This window comes from Leptonotus elevatus, chromosome 10 (assembly GCF_054856555.1).
Source record: "Leptonotus elevatus isolate MCC_2025b chromosome 10, RoL_Lele_1.0, whole genome shotgun sequence".
Classification (NCBI taxonomy): Eukaryota; Metazoa; Chordata; class Actinopteri; order Syngnathiformes; family Syngnathidae; genus Leptonotus; species Leptonotus elevatus.
The window spans coordinates 18,405,784-18,426,402 of record NC_141248.1 but is presented as its reverse complement, the minus strand read 5'-3'; the positions used below and the strand labels follow the sequence as shown (position 1 = coordinate 18,426,402).

General features: G+C 38.2%; 3 protein-coding genes across 8 annotated transcripts in view; 2 read left to right on the top strand and 1 right to left on the bottom strand.

The window, feature by feature from the left end:
- Nucleotides 1-10,484, top strand: part of twf2 (twinfilin actin binding protein 2) — an 11,298-nt gene extending 814 nt beyond the window's left edge. Inside the window, exons 2-9 of the mRNA XM_086087674.1 lie at nt 2,204-2,382; nt 3,992-4,087; nt 4,180-4,284; nt 5,388-5,402; nt 6,150-6,275; nt 6,352-6,502; nt 8,300-8,421; nt 8,657-10,484. Of these exons, the coding sequence (XP_085943800.1) occupies nt 2,204-2,382; nt 3,992-4,087; nt 4,180-4,284; nt 5,388-5,402; nt 6,150-6,275; nt 6,352-6,502; nt 8,300-8,421; nt 8,657-8,824 (962 nt within the window). The 3' untranslated portion in view covers nt 8,825-10,484. The remainder of the gene's footprint in view (nt 1-2,203; nt 2,383-3,991; nt 4,088-4,179; nt 4,285-5,387; nt 5,403-6,149; nt 6,276-6,351; nt 6,503-8,299; nt 8,422-8,656) is intronic.
- Nucleotides 1-16,243, bottom strand: part of LOC147167466 (uncharacterized) — a 21,565-nt gene extending 5,322 nt beyond the window's left edge. Inside the window, exons 1-7 of one of the 5 annotated variants that reach the window (XR_015096341.1) lie at nt 15,905-16,243; nt 14,382-14,444; nt 14,082-14,117; nt 12,476-12,596; nt 12,327-12,394; nt 8,244-8,376; nt 6,755-6,904 (exon numbers count right to left, since the gene is read on the bottom strand). Coding sequence is in view for 1 of the 5 variants with exons in the window: in XM_086087679.1 (XP_085943805.1) it covers nt 12,327-12,394; nt 12,476-12,596; nt 14,156-14,264 (298 nt within the window). In the remaining 4 variants the exon portion in view is untranslated. The other 4 variants (XR_015096343.1, XR_015096342.1, XR_015096340.1 and 1 more) reach the window with 4 other exon arrangements.
- Nucleotides 15,751-20,619, top strand: cisha (cytokine inducible SH2-containing protein a). 2 transcript variants are annotated; one of them, XM_086087678.1, is made up of 4 exons: nt 15,751-16,256; nt 16,371-16,432; nt 17,881-18,047; nt 19,885-20,619. In XM_086087678.1, the coding sequence occupies exons 2-4, from the start codon at nt 16,413-16,415 to the stop codon at nt 20,385-20,387; spliced, it is 690 nt and encodes a 229-aa protein (XP_085943804.1). In that variant the 5' UTR covers nt 15,751-16,256; nt 16,371-16,412; the 3' UTR covers nt 20,388-20,619. The 2 variants fall into 2 exon arrangements, with proteins under 2 accessions (XP_085943804.1, XP_085943803.1); XM_086087677.1 differs by having other exon boundaries at nt 15,753-16,432.

Genomic DNA, 20,619 nt, shown 5'->3' with positions numbered 1-20,619 from the left:
AAAGTCAGTAACCCCTAACACCTATTTGACCAATCAACACAAAATTGGGTGTTTACGTCTATCATAACAGGACACACAAACACAAAAGTCTCAAGCACTTATGCCTGAAATTGAACAGGAACTCGGCCGTTTTGGTGTGCAGTAACCATATTGACTGGATTTCAGGGCTAAGAACTTTCCAAGAAAAATGGTGTAACGGCCCATTCATCAACTTTAATCTTGCCTTTTATTATACTCTTCAAATGAATGAATCAGCTTTTAAATAATACATCATTAGCTTGAATTATGACATTAAAAACATCTGGTGTTGGCTTCTAAGATCTTTTTAGCTGGTCTAAATAAGGATCCAGATAATATCCATATAATTGTAAAACAATTAGAATGTTTCTAGTAGTAACCCCCTCCCCCCCAAAAGTTGATTTTCAAGGAATCCCCTGTCCCATCATCATCAGATATTTTCTGCCTGCACTGAAGGCGGTCTGATCTGACACTTCTAAGAAAAATACCCCCACAACATAAAAAGATTTAGAGGCAGGAAGGAAAGGAAGGAAGGGGAAAAAAAAAGAAAAAAAAAAGTTGAAAACAGCTGCTGAAGTGTTAAGTGGGAAAAGGGGTCAACGAGGCCAGTGTTTTCTAGGCATGTTCACATGCGGTGTGTGTGCATAAGACTCTTCTGACTCTTGTGTCACACCACTCATGACTCTTGTTTTTGTGTACGGAATCCTTTCAACAGCGTTGTGTCACTCGAGTGCTTCATCTTGTATTTGGATGGGTCGTGACTCGTGAAACAATTTCTGCCCGGTGACAAGCAGTCATTTCAGTATTTTCCATCACTGACTCATTATATGTGAAATTTAAAGCAGAGATAGGGGCACCTGTGACCCAACAAAATTGAGATTCTTATGATGCTAAAAGCTAGCATGATACATTACGCATGCTAAAAAAATAATAATAATTCAAGCGACGTGCTGTGGTGCTAAAAGCCTACTGAAATAGGTACCGTACAATGTTAACATTTTAGCAGCTGTTATGCTAACATATAGCAACCTGAGTGCAAAAAAACATAAGATGGCTCGATTAGAATAGTTATAACAATAGTTACTAGGGGTGTGCCCAAAAAAATCGATTCTCATAAGAATCGCGATTCTCATTTAGTACGATTCAGAATTGATTTTAAATCTCCCAAAATCGATTTTATTTAAATTATTTTACACTGTCTTGCCTTTGTCTGTGCGTGCCTTTATTTGGAGCGCTGTTAATGTTGTACCCGGATTGGCCACTGTTAATACACTGTTAAGTTGTAGCCACATTAGAGAGTAGAAGAAAAAAGTCTGGGTCAAGTTATTCCAATTAAAGTTTTTTTTCCCCCCAGCGTGAAGCCGTTCCTTTGAGTGATAAAAGTGCCGCGTGTAGCGCGCTAATTAGCATTAGCGAGTCAGACTGGAGTAGATCATTACAATTCCTTGCACATCTATAGATTGAAGCAAAAATCATTGTCAATCAAATCATTTTGAATGGAAATCGTTCTTAATCGAAAATTAAGGGAAAAAAAAGAAATGGTAATTTGCAAATAAATAGAAATATAGCAATCTGAGTACACAAATAATTCATATAGACCGATAACAAATAAGAATTGGGAAAATAACAACAGCAAATTCTCATGGTCAATGTTGTGGTCATTCTTCATATATACTCACACAACAAAATAAAGGTTAAAGAAGGATAGCTGGTGGAAAATATGCAGAATAGGAATGTGTTGCCCCTCAGAATAGCAACTGTTTGCAGGACAGAAGTCAGAAAAGCCGCACAGCTAGCTAGACGATGGGCTGACGAAGAGAAAAATTACATTAGCTCAATTAACGGTTAGCAATTGAGCAGATGTATTTTAGACAGAAAATGGTTCACACGGCAAAAAGCAAAATGATTGACAAAAAGCAAAACAATTAGTATTAGCTGGATTAGTTAGAATAGGTAAGTCGATGGATGGATGGATAGATAGATAGATAGATAGATAGATAGATAGATAGATAGATAGATAGATAGATAGATAGATAGATAGATAGATAGATAGATAGATAGATAGATAGATAGATATATATATAGATAGATAGGTGTACTAAAGAGCGTAAACATGACGTCATCCCATTGGCATGTGTTGTAACACACGGTAAGGTATGTGATGTCCGCCTGGTGTGACTTTCAGAACAGCTGGTGCTGGGGGCCTACAGGGAACCAGAACAGAGCTGGGACCAGGACTACGACCACTTTCTCCTACCTCTGTTGGACCGACAGGAGCCCTGCTATGTGCTCTACCGCCTGGACTCCCACAATGCACTGGGCTTTGAGTGGCTCTTCCTATCCTGGTCACCTGATCAGTCTTCCGTATGTCACAACGGACAGCACGGCCGTGTCCTAATGTCCACACTATTATATAGTTACTGCTATATATATATGATATAGGGAATTATAGGGGAAACGCCATTTTGTAGGTCTGAATGTCCCAGCGTGTGCACTCACAATTACCCACAATGCACCTGGAAAAGTAGTGAATATTGACGGTCACTCAACAGGGTCATATAGACCACAATGCATTGTGTGCAAGAAAACAAGCGCAAGCGATGCAAAGCAGTGTAACATGCGACGAGGAGCAGGTCTGCTTTCTGAATTGCCAAACAAAATGGGAGAACTATATATTAGGCTACTATATAGTGCGGGACCATATAGTCAAGTCAAGTAGGGGTTAGGGGATAAGAGTGGACATTGGGACACACACAATCCACCTTTATTATTTTCCTGATCAACACATTCGTATTATAAGAGGCAGTCAGATAGAATTGACTAGGGTTGTCTACAAAAAGTAATGCACACTACATGGAAAGCTGAAATGTTGCCGCATTGCCTTTAAACATAGCATGTTTGTACACTAACTGATTGCTAGGTATTTGAGCTACTTTGACTTTGAAGCTAGCATAGCATTTTGTATAGATCAATCCATCTGCTAATAAGCTAACTAAGTTAATGTTACTTTGATTTTTAATGCAGCAAGTCTGCCATTTTTCATCTGCTAGCTAGCTGAGTTAATGTTGCTTTGCCTTTTAGGGTAGCATGTCTGATATCTATCGATCGATTGACTGATATGCTACCTAGCTAATCAAGCTAACTTGCCTTTGCCTAGTCACAAAGCATGTTGACCATTTTCTTTGTACTAGCTAGCTAGCCAAGCTAATGTAGCATCCTCTGTTACGCGTCTATCTTCGGCCGGGTGACTTTAAATGTTGAGCGGTTTGGCTCTATTTTAGTTTAGTTTTGTTTCATGATACTTTTGTTAACGTCCATTTCACTTTCCATTCACTCATTCGACAGCCAAAATGGTACCAGAATGTGAGTAATGAGATTTTCAGATAATCTCATTCCCAAGTAAAAAGATTTGGGTTGAACAATGGCTGGTGTGTTCGGTGTGATTGTGCGTATAACCAACCAGCATGCAATTCATCAACTGATTCCAATCATGAGTGTCAGCGCAACCAAAAGCAGCTGACAGGTGGCATCACAAGCTATCTTAGATCTTGACGATTTTATTGCAAAGATATCCTCTTATGTAGCTGCCAATATAAAGTACTGATAAGATGATGATGTTAAGTTACACACTCTTAAAAGGCCGATCAGTTTCTTTCCAATAAATTGACAATTTGCATGACTCAAAACAATGGGAAAAATCAGTCACTTCTGCGGTTATGTCAAGTGGTGCTTTTTGTCACCGTGACAACCGGATTAACTGAACTCAACTTTATAGATTACAGTCATAACCTTACGGTAGTAAAGCAGATTACAGTCATAACCTTACGGTAGTAAAGTAAGCCATCTTAATATGGTCATCTTTGCTGTGCTAGTCTTATTCTTTTATTATTGTTTCCGAATATGTTTGAATCCATTGTGCTGTTTGTTTAAAAGTATATTTAATTTAGAGTTCCTGTTTGTCTGCTGGTTCCAGGTCAAAGACAAGATGGTGTATGCTGCCACCCGTGCCACCGTCAAGAAAGAGTTTGGCGGTGGCCATGTGAAGTATGAGATGTTTGGCACACTGGAGGTCAGAGGTCATTTGGGTTGGCAGTGTGCAGCAGTGACGTGTGTTTAAAAGGGGCTCTCTCTCAACTGTATGTCTTTCCTATCCCCCCGCAGGAAGACGTCTCCCTGTCGGGCTACCAGCGTCATGTGACATCGTGCTCCGGTCCTGCCCCGCTCACGCTAGCTGAGCAGGAACTGCAGAGGATCAAGCTCACTGAGGTAAGACGTTAAAATCACCTCATTGCAAAAGTATTCACCCGCTTCACTTTTGCCCACATATTTGTATTCCAATATGGACCGAATTACTTTTCCCCTTAAAGTACAATACATGATGCCTAATGGTGACAAAGTCAAAACAGGGTTTTGGAAATTCTAGCAGAAAAATGAAAAACCCAAATATCACATCACGTGCATACAGTAAATTACACACTAGTATTAGGCCCTATTATCTATCTTTTTTTTTTTTTTAACTCATTCACTGCCATTGACGGCTATCGATGTCAAAAATTCATTTGAACTATTTCTATTAGTTTAACATTTTTTTCCACTTTTGTTAACAAGAGTATGAAAACCTAGAATTTTTTTTTATTGTACATTTACAACAGAAATAAAATTTGTGATTAATCGTGAGTTAACTATTGAAGTCATGCAGTTAATTACCATCAAAACATTTAATCGCCTGACACGATTAAAAAAAGAAAAGAAAAAGAAAATATTATAAAAAATTACGGACGTCAGGCGATTAAATTTTGTAATCGTAACTAATCACATGACTTCACTAGTTAACTCATTATTAATCACAAATTTTATATCTGTTCTAAATGTACATTAAAAAGAATTCTAGGTTTTTGTTAACAAAAGTGGAAAAAATTTAAAACTAATGAAAATATAATTTTTGACGTCTATAGCCGTCAATGGCAGTGAATGAGTTAATCTAATTTTGAAACAGAAAAAAATTGTAGTTTATTAAAAAAAAAAAGATTTTCATATTTCTTTATTTTAAAATATTCCCCCCCCAAAAAATCATTCCAAAGCTATCTGACTTTTCTCAAAAAAAAAATTCTTCTCACAAATACACTACTTTTATCCTCCCAAAAATATAAGACTTATCTTGAAAATATACTTTTTTTTTTATTGAAAAGAATCTCAAATGTTATTACTGTGGGGATTTTTATGTTGAAGGAAAAAGTGTTTAATCCTTTTTGGCCTGAACAAAATGTGGGATAGATCAAAGGGGGTGAATACTTTAGCAAGGCACTGCATGAATGATGCTTGAGTGAATCATTCTGACAGCTAACCCGCGACTATGATTGCTTTCACAGGGCAGAGTCAAACAGGTATGTGTTTATCGGGCCTGATCATTGGGACCATCCGTACTGCATTTCACTGTAAGTGCGGATTTATTCATTGTGACCTAAAGAATAGGTCTTACATTAGAAAATGAGTTTTTTTCTGGATTTTTACTTTTACATGTAAATTGGCGATATAGGAAATCAATCATAGGCAGTATACAGCCTAAACATTTCTGGAAATTATGCAACTTTTTTTATTTACACAAAATATTATCTTTGTTTATTTATCTATGCCAGTGCTAAACTCTTGACAATACCAATACCAAGCACTGATACCACTAGTACTTTTGACACATCAAAATTCCCCCCAAAATCAATGACAGATAATTTTAATGAAAGTTCTATGTATCCCATCTTAGATTTTTACTTAAAATTGCATGAAAATGTCACCAAAAAAAGAAGTCAATTTTCTATTCTTCTTATTTATAATTTTTGTTCCTAATGTAAAACAGCCACAAAAAGGCTTGCCCATCATTTAAGACTAGTCTTCTTTCTGCTCATGTTCATTCAACGTCAAATAATATTGCTTTATATAGCCTTTTTTCTTTTACAAATGAATGAAATAAATGATTGAAATAAAAAAGTGGAAGAAAAAAATCACAATATTATACGTCTTTCCCTCTTTCCAATTGTAGCCTGAAGCCTTCCTTGAAATTGACCCCAGTCTGTTCTTTGCTATTTGGTCTTTATCCATTTTTAAAAGATGTCATGTGTGCTTGCTGCCCCCTGCAGGTGACGGCAGAGAACAGCGTGGACAGTAAGCAGCAAACCCTTCAAGGCCTGGCATTCCCTCTGCAGGAGCCGGCCAGACAAGCCCTCAAGCAACTTGCCCAGAAGCACATCAATTACATACAGCTGGTCAGCACACCCCGCCCCAATCACTCATAACGCCAAAAATAATTCAACCAATAAATGACCAGCTTCACCCTCTCAGAGATTGGATGTGGAGCGGGAGACCATTGAGCTGGTTCATTCCCACCAGACCGAAACGCAGGACTTGCCTTGCCGGGTTCCCAAAGACACGCCAAGATATCATTTCTTCCTCTACAAACACTCCCATGAAGGCGACTACCTCGAATCCATCGGTACGCCATAATCGAGTTCCATGCTTGTTTTGTATTTCGACGGAATGTCTACACGTGTGGCCCCTTGACAGCAGGCTTATATTTAGTAGCACAAGTCAGACGAGACCGGCCGTCCAAAATAGGCCAGATGGATCAGACAAACTAGCAGTAATGTGATTTCATAGAAATTGTTTTCTGTATAAATCACAAGTAGTAGTTTAGCATGTCTGCCGCACAGTTCAGACTCAGCTTAGCGAGTTCTACCTGCGCTACCTGTGGGTTTTCGCTGATTCCTTTCGCTTCCTTCCACATTGAAGAGTCAAAATGATCTATATGGTCCCTGCGATTTGACCTGCGACCAATCCGGGGTGCGTTGTGCTTAGCCTAAAGTCAGTTGAAATAGACTCCAGCTGATCCTAAGTGCTGTAAAAAAAAAAAGAAAAAAAAAAAGGACAGAATGATTTAAACCAGACATGGCTTCTCCGAATTCATTGTGGGACACCCTTAGGAGAATCAGAATCAATGTACAGTATTACAAAGAGCACCCTGTATCCAGGGATCAAGCCGCATCATGCGCCAGTGTACATTAGCAAAAAAAAAGAAAAAAGGGGGCCTGTCTCAAGTCAATCACAAGGCGCAAACAATTATTCACAGTCACATTTACACTTATGGACAATTTTGAGTCTTTAATGACCCGAACATGCGTGTTTTTGAAATGTGCGATCAAACCGGAGTACCCAGAGAAAAAACCCGGGCAAGTTGAGAACTTGCAAACTCAAGACGCAAGATAGACAAAACTGTGAGAGAAAATACATTTTTGACGGCGGTGTGGAAGAATTACATTTTATATTTAACTAATTTACTGCCATTGACGGTTATAAACGTCCAAATATCATTTTAACTATTTCTATTAGTTTAACTTTTTTTTTCTACTTTTGTTAACAAGAGTATGAAAACCTAGACTTTTTTATTGTACATTTAGAACAGATATAACATTTGTGATTAATCATGAGTTAACTAGTGAAGTCATGCAATTAATTATGATTACATTTTTTTTATTGTAATTAATCGCATGATTTCACTAGTTTAATCACAAATGTTATATCTGTTCTAAATGCACCCAAAAAAAATTCTAGGTTTTCATACTCTTGTTAACAAAAGTAGAAAAAAAAGTTAAACTAATAGAAATAGTTAAAATGAATTTTTGACGTTTATAGCCGTCAATGGCAGTGAATGAGTTAATAACCTTCCATTTATGTTGCCGGTCAAATTGGCACATCTTTAAAAAAAATAAAAATAAATAAAAATAACGGCCTTGTTATTTTTACATTATAAATGTTAATTATTATTGAGCTACATAATTATATTAAATATACTGACTGGGCAGTGACAGAAGTGTATAAAATGGTGAACTCATTGAGTTAATTTCTGGTTATTTCCCAAATTTGAAATTAATTGAAATAAATAAGTATACTGTCCATGATAAAATACAGACCCAGTCGGGCTCTTGGGTCAATTAGTGAAGCCCAGAATTCAAAGCAAACATGGTGAAGCAGCATTCAGCTGTTATGCTGCACACAAATAGAATTAGCTGTCAACGGAAGGGAAGTCAGCCCCAAGTGTGAATGCTTTCCTAAAATCTGTTTACTTTTTATTTCTTTACTTTGTTTTTAAATATCTTGTCTTTAAAAATGCTTTCAAATGTACTTTTTGTAACCGCATTTGCAATTAGAAAATCTATCAGAAAGGGCACAGTAGGTACCTGAATTGCTGGTTTGAGCCTTCGCATCAATTAAGCGTCTTTGGTTCTGTTTTTAGTGTTCATCTACTCCATGCCGGGATACAGCTGCAGCGTCAAGGAGCGAATGCTCTACTCCAGCTGCAAGAGTCGACTCCTGGAGGAGGTGGAGAGAGATTACCAGCTGCGGGTTGCTAAAAAGGTGAAAGGGAGTAGTAGACAAGATAGAAAATTCAATCGAGCAGCTGTAGGGAAAAAAATGCCTTTGAGGACACTGAGGTCATGCGCTGTTTTTTTTTCCTTTCTAAGAATTTGAGGCTCTAAGAAACATTACATGCTTTGTATTTTTTTGCGGAGGTTTGAATAACTCTTTAAAAACAACTATGCAAACTGCAGCGTGGCAAATGCATTATATATTTCTTTCTCTCTCTTTTCAGTTGGAAATTGAGGATGGAGATGAGTTGACAGAGGAGTTTCTGTACGAAGAGTTCCATCCCAAGCAGCAGGCCTTCAGGCAGGCCTTTGCCAAGCCGCGCGGCCCCGCAGGCAAGAGGGGACACAAGCGTCTCATTAAGGGCCCGGGTGAGGCCGTGCAGGACGGCTAGAGGCGGCCGAAAAGTCTCGCTGAGGTGTTTCTCGACTTGTGGCACCTTGTGAAATAACACTGACACCTCGCCAGGCCCACAACAAAGAGCTCAGTGTCCAATTCCTTGTGAGCAAAGGAGGCGTTTGTGATATATAGGCTGGTCTCTCGCTCTATGTAAGGTTCAGAATAATAACGGCGTGTTTAAATATATATGACAAAAACATCCTTATAGTTGTTTTTCTTTTCATACACACAAATGCATTGGGAACGTCGCACAATGCGCATAATTTTTTAATATTTTTTTTAATGTTACAAATGAGTTGTTCCCTTACAGAAAGCAATAAAAAAGGAATATTACATAGGGTTGGCAAGTCTAGCATCTTTGGTGAAAAAAAGTACACTCTAAAAAAAAAAATTGGTTGCACCAATTTAAGATTACAAATTGAATTGTTGACCAACTTAAAAAAAAAAAAAATTGGTAACACACGATTGAATTAAATCAATCCCAAAATAATCAAAAGTGAATACATTAAGTTGAATGAACTCATAATTAAACTTAATATATTCACTTTGGATTAATTCACTCATGTGTTACCAATTGTAGCATTTTTTTTAAATTGGTCAACAATGGGCTCTGCACAAATCCACTACTTCCTGAACTCAATACCACTCCTTCATTTCATGTCTTTCATGAGTGGACAAACTGATAAATCCAGTTGTGCCTGACCTCAGTAACCATGACGACAATGGTTAGGCACACCTGAATCAGTTTTTCCGATCATGAAAGACAGGAAATGAAGGAGTGGTATTGAGTTCAGGAAGTAGTGGATATGTGCAAAGAGCCTATTCAATTTGTCATTTTAAGTTGGTTCAACAATTCTCTTTTTAAGAATGTAGAATACATTTTAGACTTGCAAAAAGTATGGTAGGTCTAACTTGTGGTGTAATGCAATTTTTATTGGATTCGATGAATTAAAGCACAGGCAGCCAGACAGATTTGGTGTTATGTGTGAGGCGGATGTCATGACAATCCCTTATTTTAGAAATCAATTCTTGAACAAACTACGATCATTTTTGTATCAACAGAGATGAACTCCATGGAATTGACCAACTTCTGGCACCCGTAATCTACTCCAGCCCCTGCATTTAAGTAAAGTGTCTCCACTAAACACAGAATATTCAGCAGTTTTCAGTTCATAATTCACGTTTATTTTTCCAAAACACACAACACGAGATGAACGTTATGGAGTGGCCAGCGTGGTCCCCAGACATAAAATCCCAAAGATAGCTAGCGGTGTGACATATTGCCATTTCTGAGGCGAAACCGTGGAATGCAGGTGAATATTGGAATGTCTATATTCAATTTTCTTCACTTTCTTTAATAGAATAAAACATTCGATTTTTTTTGTTTTGTTTTTCAAATAGAACGTAGTGTTCCCAAGGTATTTAAATTTATGCAAATAAAAACTTTGATTTTAGGGATTAGGAGCTTTATTCACTAAAACCAACTGTTATCATTCTGAACACAACTGTACGTGCAAACTAGGACACAAGTGATAATGTGAAGCCAATCCGTTTCTTTTTTTCCTCTCCATTCTGTTGAAACTGTATCGGAATAGCTGATTTGTTTACAGTACGATAGACTGGCATAATAAATGTGCGGCTGAGTTTTAAACACACATTTTGTACCAGTGATGTTTGTAAGAAACTGAACGAAAATAAAATTCCAAGTGAAAATGTTTTTAATGTTTTCACTCAGCATGCAGCTGTTAACGAATACATGCACGGATAAATCAATCATTTTAACTTTCAGCATTAAATTCAGAAAGCAATGTTGAGAGTAGGCACTGTACGGTAAATTAATGGCATACGAATCAACTGTGCAAGGCTGTGACCTGAGCCCACAGTACAAATGTGTGACCATTAAACCATTAAGAGATGGATTTTATATAACTACGACGGCAGTATCACCTGCAAAGACTTCCATTCATAATTTTCTACATTCTCCGGTAAAGTACCACTGATAAAGAAGCGACTTGTAAAATAGCATCTGGTATCCACTATGACTCCCACCTCAGCTACAACCACACAGCTATCACTCAAGATCATAAGAATTACTGGATTGGACAAGAATTCCAAGAAGCATCAGAAAAATGATTAAAAAAAAAAAAGAAGATGAAAAGTAAGCCATGCAAAAAAGTTTGTTTCACACATCTCGAGACTGAATTTTATGCCAATCAAATGTTTCCACAAATTCTCAATTTGATTCAGGTCTGAGCTTTGACTTGGCCATTCTAACCTGAATATGTTTAGTTTTGAACTATTCCATTGTAGAGTTCGCTTTGGGTTTAGAATCATTGTCTTATTAGAAGATAAACATCCGTCCCTGTCTCAGCTCTTCTGCAGACTCCAAAGGTTTTCTTAGAAAAAAAATTGCTCTGTGGAAATTGGTTTGGGAAGTAAGATTATTGAAGAGACATAATGAGTCATGTGCGCACAAGGACCGTCTGCTTGTGTAAATTTTTGTCTCTTTTATTGTCTGTCAACATGCAACATGAATTTCCTTGAAATTGGTGTGATCTGCATGATGATCATCACGAGCAGACATTTTAAAGCAATAAACAACAGCCCGAGTATGACATTCATCAATATTGTCTAGCTTTAGCCAAACTGTCAGTGGTAAATAAATATACTGTATATATATATATATATATATATATATATATATATGAACTAATACCTATCCATTCGTATCCACAGTAATGTAATAGGGCTGTGCAATTAATCAAAATTCAATTACAATTTCAATTATTACATTCCGCAAATACAAAATCGAATCTTATTGATACTAAATTTGAGTTGTTAAAAAAAAGAAGAAAAAAAAGTAAAATGACTAATTTAATAAATCTTATCCAAAAAGAACTTGCATAATTTTAGTGTTTCAAAGAACTGTATTTGTTTAATAATTTTCTTGTTTTTGGACCAAAAAACAAATGATTTACCAAATGAATCGTGATGAATATTTTCTTCATAATCGAGCACCCCTATAATGTAATACTGTTTGCATATGTCACAATGTCCGTTGACTTGAAGCAAAAACTGTACAATTCTTTACATTCAATTTAATTGCCATTACTTCACGTTTTTTGTAAAATACAATATTATAGAGCGCTATTTTACTTATTAAAAACATTGCAAACATTTGTGTTGTTTCTTTGGAGGCTAAATGGCATTTCCATTCATTTCAATGGAGAGGAAGGATACCAGCAGGATTAATGAACAAATTAAACTTGTATCTCAAGGCACCACTGTAAATAAAAATGTTTTTGTGTTGATTGTAACCTTACTGGGTTTAGTAGCGAGAGAATGAAATGAACGAAACACTCCATTTTGATATTGACATAAGCCGTACCATTCAAGCCCCACAGAATCAAATGGCAGAAAGATTTTTTTTTTTTTCAAATGTCTTCAGTTGTGAGAAAAGCAATTATATAATTTTAAACAAATACAAAGCTTTTTACCTTGCATTACTTTTGCTTTGGGGAGGTCATAAAACTCCTGTACCACACAAGGCAGTTGATTGTTCCCACTGCACACACACACATTCATGAAAAGTTGAAAACATTAACCACAAACATGTCACGGTTGTCACCGCACCTCCACCACCTACCAAACATCCAACGAGAAGCACCACTTCCCCTCGAAGATACTGCATAAATCATTGTCCCGCTTCCCTGTTAGATCTTCCAGACGGATAATCCTCCCGTTCCTAGAATTTGCTCTTGTGTATTCTGAACATGGGGAGAAAAAAATGACAAGCTCGTATCGTGAAGCCAGCTGGGAGCAGATTCAATAACAAGACCTTCTCAAGCCTTTGGAAAACCACGCCAGAAGAAAAATGCCTCCAGGGAAGGAGAATTCCTCGGAATAGGCCATCTCACGTACATGCATGTTGATCATCGCGCACTGCTAAGCACGTTGATGAGGTCAGCTTGACCTCCATTCATGCCTGTAAACTACTACAGTATAATTATTTACTTTACACTAACTCAGGAATAATTTGCGTAATAACACAAATGTTTTGGGGATTTTTTTTCTTTCTTCCATGTACACTAGAAAGCGTATTTTGCTTAACTGCATCCGGATAGACAGACAAAGGTCCACAGGCCTTCTGAGAAGAAAACTGGCTTCAGGATTTCTAGGAAAGGGTTCCCCATTGAGCGGTACTGTATCAGCGCACTCCGCTGCAAATGGCAATGATTAAGACTTAAATAGTTGCATGTGTTGGTGCGAGGCCAAACCGTCATATGCGTGTGAGCGGGAATATTTGGAAAAGTTGTGTTACAGTACAAGGAGGATGTTTCCAGGGAAGGCCTTAAAAAAAAAAAAAAGCATGTGTATTGTTGTTTTTAAAACTAAAAGGGAGGCAATTGGCTTTGAGTTGATTGCTTAAAAAACTCTTCAGGCATCGGTAAATTAACCTGATTTATTTATTTATTTTTGCTTAATGCGTTATTAGTTTCAATTTTTTTTTAATTCATTATAATGTGTGTTCTATACAAAATATGCATGAACAAATGGGAAAAAAATAGAATAGAAAATTGCCATTAATTGAATGTAATTTTAAATTTTCAGCAGTCAAAACTAAAAAGTTAACATTTTATCCAGAATGTATTTGATAACTTCATTATTTTTCAATGCCTTTTAAAAACTATTTATTTCACTTGCTGTCGACTGAAGATGACCTCACCTGTGCTGAGGAAATAGGTAAGAACCAATCATAGCTCACCTGTTTTCCGGGTTTGGTCAGCAAACTGAGCCATGATTGGCCGTTACCTACTTCCTCAGCACAGGTGATGTCATGTTCAGTCGACAGCAAATGGAACAAATAGTTTTTACTGCTAAAAATGTCTCAATGAGACAAGTGTCCCTTTAAGGATAAATGCTAGGATATCAGGTGTTTTCTTTAAAATGTATTTTCTTTAGAAAAATCTTTCTTTAAAAGTATCTGTCATATATCTTCTTTTTTTTTACTTTGTGTATCAAAAGTACTATTGGTAATGTTTTTTGACTAACTCAAGAGATGAGTACCAGTATAAGTCAAAAAAGAAAGAAAGATGATTGTATAATAATAATAATACAATTATGAGTTTGAGTGAAACAATCATAAAACCTTCACTAAATGGCCAATTTTTAAGTACGATTTTAACATCCACAAAGGTCATGAGTGAAAATTACACCAGTGTACAATTTTTTTTTAAATAGAACAAACTTACTCAATTTCTGATGTAGTGGAGAAGGAAGTGGCAGTGCTAAAAAAAAAAAGAGAGAGAGGAAAAAGTGGATTTACCCGAAATAGTGGCAAGACGTAGAACAGAAGTTATTGTGCTTCCCTGGCAAGCAAGTATTTTCCCTTCGACAACGAACATAACCTGTCTAGCGGTGTACATTCCGGTCATCTTTTATTTGTTGTCATTAAGATCCGCATTAACAATGTTAACTGTCAGTCAGTGCAAGTGTCAACATTAGTCATCAACCGTTTATATTTAGATCTTGGAACAATAAAACACTCTTACCTTACCGAATGGGAGGACAGTTCCGCGTCGTCATCAGGAAAAAAAGCAGAAGAACTGTAATTGCTGTAGTAAGAAAAGAGTTAACTGCTGAGCTCCCTTGCTAACCAAAACAGCAGCACCTACCAAAGCACTTAAACAGTCTGTCAAATACATTGAAATATGGAGAGCTTGGTATGGTATTAGCCCATAAGCGAATTGAATCATTACATCTTAAAATCCTTGAATCGTATCACATTTAGTTTTTTTTGTAGAAAATACCACAAAACCACGAGAACATGCAATCTCAAAACAGGAAGCCCGGAGCTGAGATTCAAACCCGGAGCTCGCTGTCAATTGCAAACGTACTAACCACTAGGTTACGCTGCTGCCAATGGTTTGCTCATGGATTTCTTGTAACATGTTTTCCCCCACAGTATGTTCACTTGAAATCATATCATGTTTGCTTTAATATAATTATTTTACTTATGTAGAGAACTTGAATATTAATTAACGCGGTTTTGCCCAACAGCAGCTCAAAATAAAGTAGGTAGAGTCAAGGGGCAAGGTCACCCAGTGCATGATCGGCCCTACGTGGCCTCGATGGACAATTTTGAATCCTCAATAAACCTGTGCAGGTTTTTGGAATGTGGGAGGAAACCCAGGAAGAACACGCAATTTCCCAAACAGGAAGGACAGAACAGAGATTCCAACCCTGAACCACTAGTATACTGTGCTGACCTGTTAAGGCACAATTTGGCAACATGCGGATGAGCTCAAACACATTTTGGGAAATGGTTTACTTATGTAGTGTACGGAACATAAATACTTATTTTCTTTTTTTTTCTTTTAACCCAACAACTGCTCAACAAACACAAGTGGGGTAAGGGGCAAGGTCATTCAGTGCATGCTCAACCTCATGTGGCCTCATGGTGCAGCACAGAACTGAGTTCATTTCAATCCAAAACATGTCACCCTGGGCCTTTTAAAACTATTGCATTTCCTTGTTGGCACACATATTATCGGCATGTTGCCCCTTGCTAGTTGCTGCCCTCTTGTGGCTAGAGAGCTCCGTGAAACAGCTGATATTAGTGCATATAAATAGACTCAAATGGAAACCGCGGAGACAATTCAATTTTATACAAGCCAAGGCCTGCAAGCAGAAGTTGAAAAGAAACACACACACACACACACACACACAACTGTGGACAAAGGACCACTATAAATCTGAAAATATTGCCCCCAGGGGTTCAAGAAACGCCCCTGCCGGGCACGACTAGTATCTTTAATGTCGAGGCGGCGAATTCCCAGAATGAAGCCCTCACCGGGGGCGGTCCGGCTGGGCGGAGTCAAAGCGCAGGCAAGCTTTATTCCTGGAAAGCGAGTAGAGAGAAGCCAGCGCTTGATTCCCGGGAGCGCGCACCACTTCAGCGAACGCAGCAGCCGGCGGGCGGGCACAGAGAACAAGAGGAGGGGCGCGCGAACAGACACGCACAAATACACACGCGTCGTAAAAAATTAAATAAAAAATTAAATGAAAAACTCACCCAACCGACGTAAAATGGGATTCGCCACGAAGAGTCGCGTTTTAAAAAGGAGAACGCGTCGGGGCTCGTGCGCGAGCGCGAGCGCACAAAGCGGCCGGAGAAGTGACGTCAGAGCTGCCGGTGCCGAGAGGCGTTCTCAGAATAGACTTCTAGGAAACAGTCAAATTTAAAAAAGCCAAGCCTTTTTGCTGCGTCCCCTTCGCACATTGGAAGCTCCCGATTCTGGCGACAACACACTCCACACAACGAGGCCGCTCAACCTAACTCTGTTATTGAAAAAGGCACCACCTAAATAAACGTCGTCTATTTTTCAGCGTCAAGCAGGAGGGCAACGCGCGTTTACCGAAACTGGGTGATAACCACCGCTTGTTTGTTTCTCATTACATTTTTTTCTTACAAGTTATTTTTTTTCATTTGCTTAGCCTTGTCTTTTTCTTTTCTTCTTTTTTTTTTTTTTTACGAAAAGGGGATATACGACTGGAATTAAAGTGTGGCTTGAAGAACTAGTATGATTCTCTGTGTGCCAGGGTGAGTACATCATGTCTTTGTTTGCTTTTATGTCAACAAGACCTCCATGCGAATCCAAGATATAACCGCAATTAAATAACTTCAATACCTGTATATAATTTCATGTAGTAAATGAATCGTTATTTATTTATTAGGCTATACATATGCGAATGTGCGTGCGCTGTATGAATAATTTTACCACATTAAATTGCATTTTAGACAGTTTTCTAATTAAAAAACAATATGGTTAAGTAATAGTCACTGGAAATGCAGAAAGCTTAGTTATTTAGTTTCAAATGCAGTATTTAAAAAAAAAAACTGTGACTAAAACTGCGACAAACTGGTTGCACGCGTTCTTCCCTTGTGGAGATGAACAATAGTCTCACTTTTTAAAATCGTACCTCGAGGTCCTATTGAAACTAAGACTACTAATCTTTCTAGCCGTTATTGTTATACTGTTTTTTATTTGCATTATGATTTTGCATGCATTTTTTGTCATCAAACAATTGCGCGAACTGTACCCAAAAGGCATAAATAACTCCTGCATAAAGTAAACGTGGAGGAAATTGTTATTTATATTTATATCTAATACACACGAATTGTACTTTTAGGGGAAGCAAGTCTTGTGTGAAAAAAATAGCCTAAATGATAAGAATGAGAAAAGGACACACTGCAACCCAAGTCACACACGGCATGCACATTTTATGAAGTTTTGGGCTGTTTTAATTTAAGGCCTAAATAACACAATATGTCAAAACTCTGCTGTGATCATTTGTTGTGTTTGTAAATAACATTTGAACAGATATCACTGTTTCATCCTGATGGTTTTAATTTAACCTTAAGGAGTCTCTGGGAGTAAATTTACCTTTTAACATTTGTTGTTAACAAATAGCTTTTTTTTTTTAAACTAATTCATCACTGTTTTATCCACTATTAAGACATTTTGGGTCATATTGAAAGTCAAAACACATTATGTTGACACCTGAAGGAAATTATATACATTTGTTTTGTTTTTGTTTAAAAAACAACATTTAACTTGATATCACTGTACTTGATGTCACTGTTTAATCTGAACTATACATTTTGGGCCGTGTAAAAGTCTTATGTTGATTCCTGGGAGTAAACTCTGCTGTGAGCATTTGTTGTGTTTGTCAACAGTATTATGCTCATTATGATAAAGCATAACGCCGTGTTAAATCCCGAATAATACATTCAATTGTTTCCAGGGAGTTAGCTCTGATGTAAACAATCATTGTGTTTAACTGCTATGATTACTATATTAGCCTCATTTTTGACAAAGTTAAACACATTATGTTGACTCCTGGGATTGGCCCATTTGTTGTGTTTACACATCAATGGCATTTACACTCAAATCATTACACTCGATGCATTTAAAATCTAAACAATACATCCAGTCTCTTTTGTTTGTTTACCACTTTAAACTAATTAAGCCGTCGTGTCATTTTCAGTCCCCGAGGTCATTTGCCCAGTGCTCCCACGACTGAGGCCCCCCAGAGGGGCATGCGGGCAGGAACGGTCGCGCCTACGCCTTGCCTTCAGAGCAGCCCGCCACTATGGGATCCCACCAAGGATCTGCGGGCTATTGCGAGCAACTTCTGCTACCTGGAAACATCAGGTGAGCATATACGGCAGACTCTCCCAAGTTGTACGTAAACACTACTCCACTGTTACCTATTGTTGACGTAAGTGCTGGAATTAATTGTTAACAGTACAAGAGCCATATACACATAAAAAGTCTCTACACCCCTCAGATGATTTTACGATAGAATGCGACTGGTTGATATACAGTGTACGGGGGATATAAAAAGTCTACACACCCCTCAGATGATTTTATGTTAGAATGCGACTGGTTGACTGGTTGATATATAGTGTACAGGGGATATAAAAAGTCTACACACCCCTCACTCTATGGGGTGTGGTTCAGTGGTAGAGATTGTTTGTCTCGCAAACCCAGAGGTTGTGGGTTCAATCCCATGCTATTGTGACCGTGTCGAAGTATGCTTGAGCAAGATACTGAACCCCGAGTTGCGTTATCAGTATGAATGAGTCGTTGCATGTAAAGTGCTTTGAGGGCCGTCGAAGGTGGAAAAACACACTATTCATGACCTACAAGTATTTTACATATCAACATCATGGACGTAATTTTGACTTTTCTGTGTTGTTAGAATAGGTTGGTGACTTCCGTTTCGAATTGTATTTGTGCCACGAAATTGATAGCTAATCGCCGACATTGCTTGTACAGTACTGAGCAGCAATAAGTTACATTTTGTGTTCAATCATTATCGTCACACTTTTTCCTCTTTGTCAGTATTGTTTTTGATGACGTCACAATAAACAAAAAGAAAAAAGTCATTTTTTGACTTAATCGTGTCGATTAGGGATGCCAAATTTGTTTTCATGTCGCGCTACATTGGAACTAAGGTTAGCGTCGGTTATACAGTAACGGTGAAGCCATAAATGTATAAACTCCTCACAATTGCCCGTGTTTTTGTTTATGATTAAATGTGACCAAATTTATAGTATGATTCTTAATTACAAGGGTCCTCTGCGGTTTACTGTGGCAACGTAACAAATCAGAACCCGATGCATAATCTATGACTAACCTAAGGTATGCAGTAGTAGACATAATTACATTACATATTTTGATAAAAAAAAAAAAAGTAATGGTGATTGAGCATGCCTTCTTGTGCCACCGTAATCTTACGCATCTTCACAAAGTAGCTCATTTGGTTCTCTTCATAACCTCAAAACCTCATAATTACAGTAAATGTTGGCTTGAAAAATACTTCTAAGCCATATATATAAAACCTATGAAAACAAGGAAGTGCAGTGGTAACCGAGCGTGCCGCATGATGACGTGTTTTTACACCACTGCTCATGCCCTTGTGCACTGTTTGTAACCTAAAAATATATTTAGTCTATATTTTTATGAAAAACACATGTAGGCAATAAAATACAAATGGAAAAGCAATCAATACGGTGATAACTTGAGTGTGCCTTGTGCCACGTGAAGACTTATTTTTTACGGCGATGTTCAAACTCGTTCCCTACGCTCCATTTGCAACCTTGAAAATTGTATGTATGTATGTATAAACACTTCTAGGTCGTAAATATAAAACAAATAAATGAAAAATCTGAAGTGCAGCAGTCTTGTTGTGTCGCATGATAAAGTATTCCTACACTCAGCTTTCGTCATAACCTCAAAATTGTCGCAACCGTTCAAACCAAGGCCCCTTTGTGTTTAACTATTGCAAAAAAACGGACATTATCTCCAGGCCTTGGGTTTGACAGTTGCTCTTTATCAGTCTCACATGAGAACGATTTCATCTTTTGAGACAATACCTTTCTAGAAATTTTGAGTTGAAGGCTTGGAGGTTTCCGTGTGCTTTGAATTCTTTTAACAAAGGCTGACAAGAGGTGTACTAATACTAACATGGCGCTTATGTGTGCAGGGTGGTACTGGGGAGCTATAAGTGCGGCGCAGGCGCACGGTGCACTTCAAGAGGCCTCTGAAGGGGCTTTTCTGGTACGGGACAGCAGCCACCCTCTGTACATGCTCACCCTTTCGGTCAAGACGGCCCGAGGTCCCACCAGCATACGGATCCAGTACAGCTGCACTCGCTTCTTGCTGGACTGCAGCTCGCCGGCCCGGCCCAGCCTGTCGTCCTTCCCCAACGTGCCCAGCCTGGTCCAGCACTACATGGGACCAGAGAGGAGAGCGGAAGACGAGGAGGGCGGCACGGCGGCCAAGGAGGCCTCTTCCAAAGTGACAATCCAAGAAGCGTCGGCGTCGGTGGTGCTAAAATTAAAGCGGCCCGTGTACAAGCCGCAGTGCATGCCCTCTCTGCAGCACCTCACCCGCCTCGTCATCAACAGGCATTCGGAGCGCCACGACCAGCTACCACTCCCCAGGCCTCTGCTGCGTTTCTTACAGGAATATCCTTTCAAGGTATGAGGCTTATCTCGACTGCAAAGGAGGACAAACACACAAACAGGTCCTTTTTTTTCCCCCCTCACACGGGAATGACATTTGCTGCTTCGGAACTTTGGACACAGGGTCATTATTTTTTTAAACATGTATAAATTCAGTTCATAACAGTGCGCGCATGTGTGTATCACATAAAGTGATTCCATTTACGCACTTTTGACGTTTTATTTTTCTCAGTAAAATCTTTTTTCTACCTTTA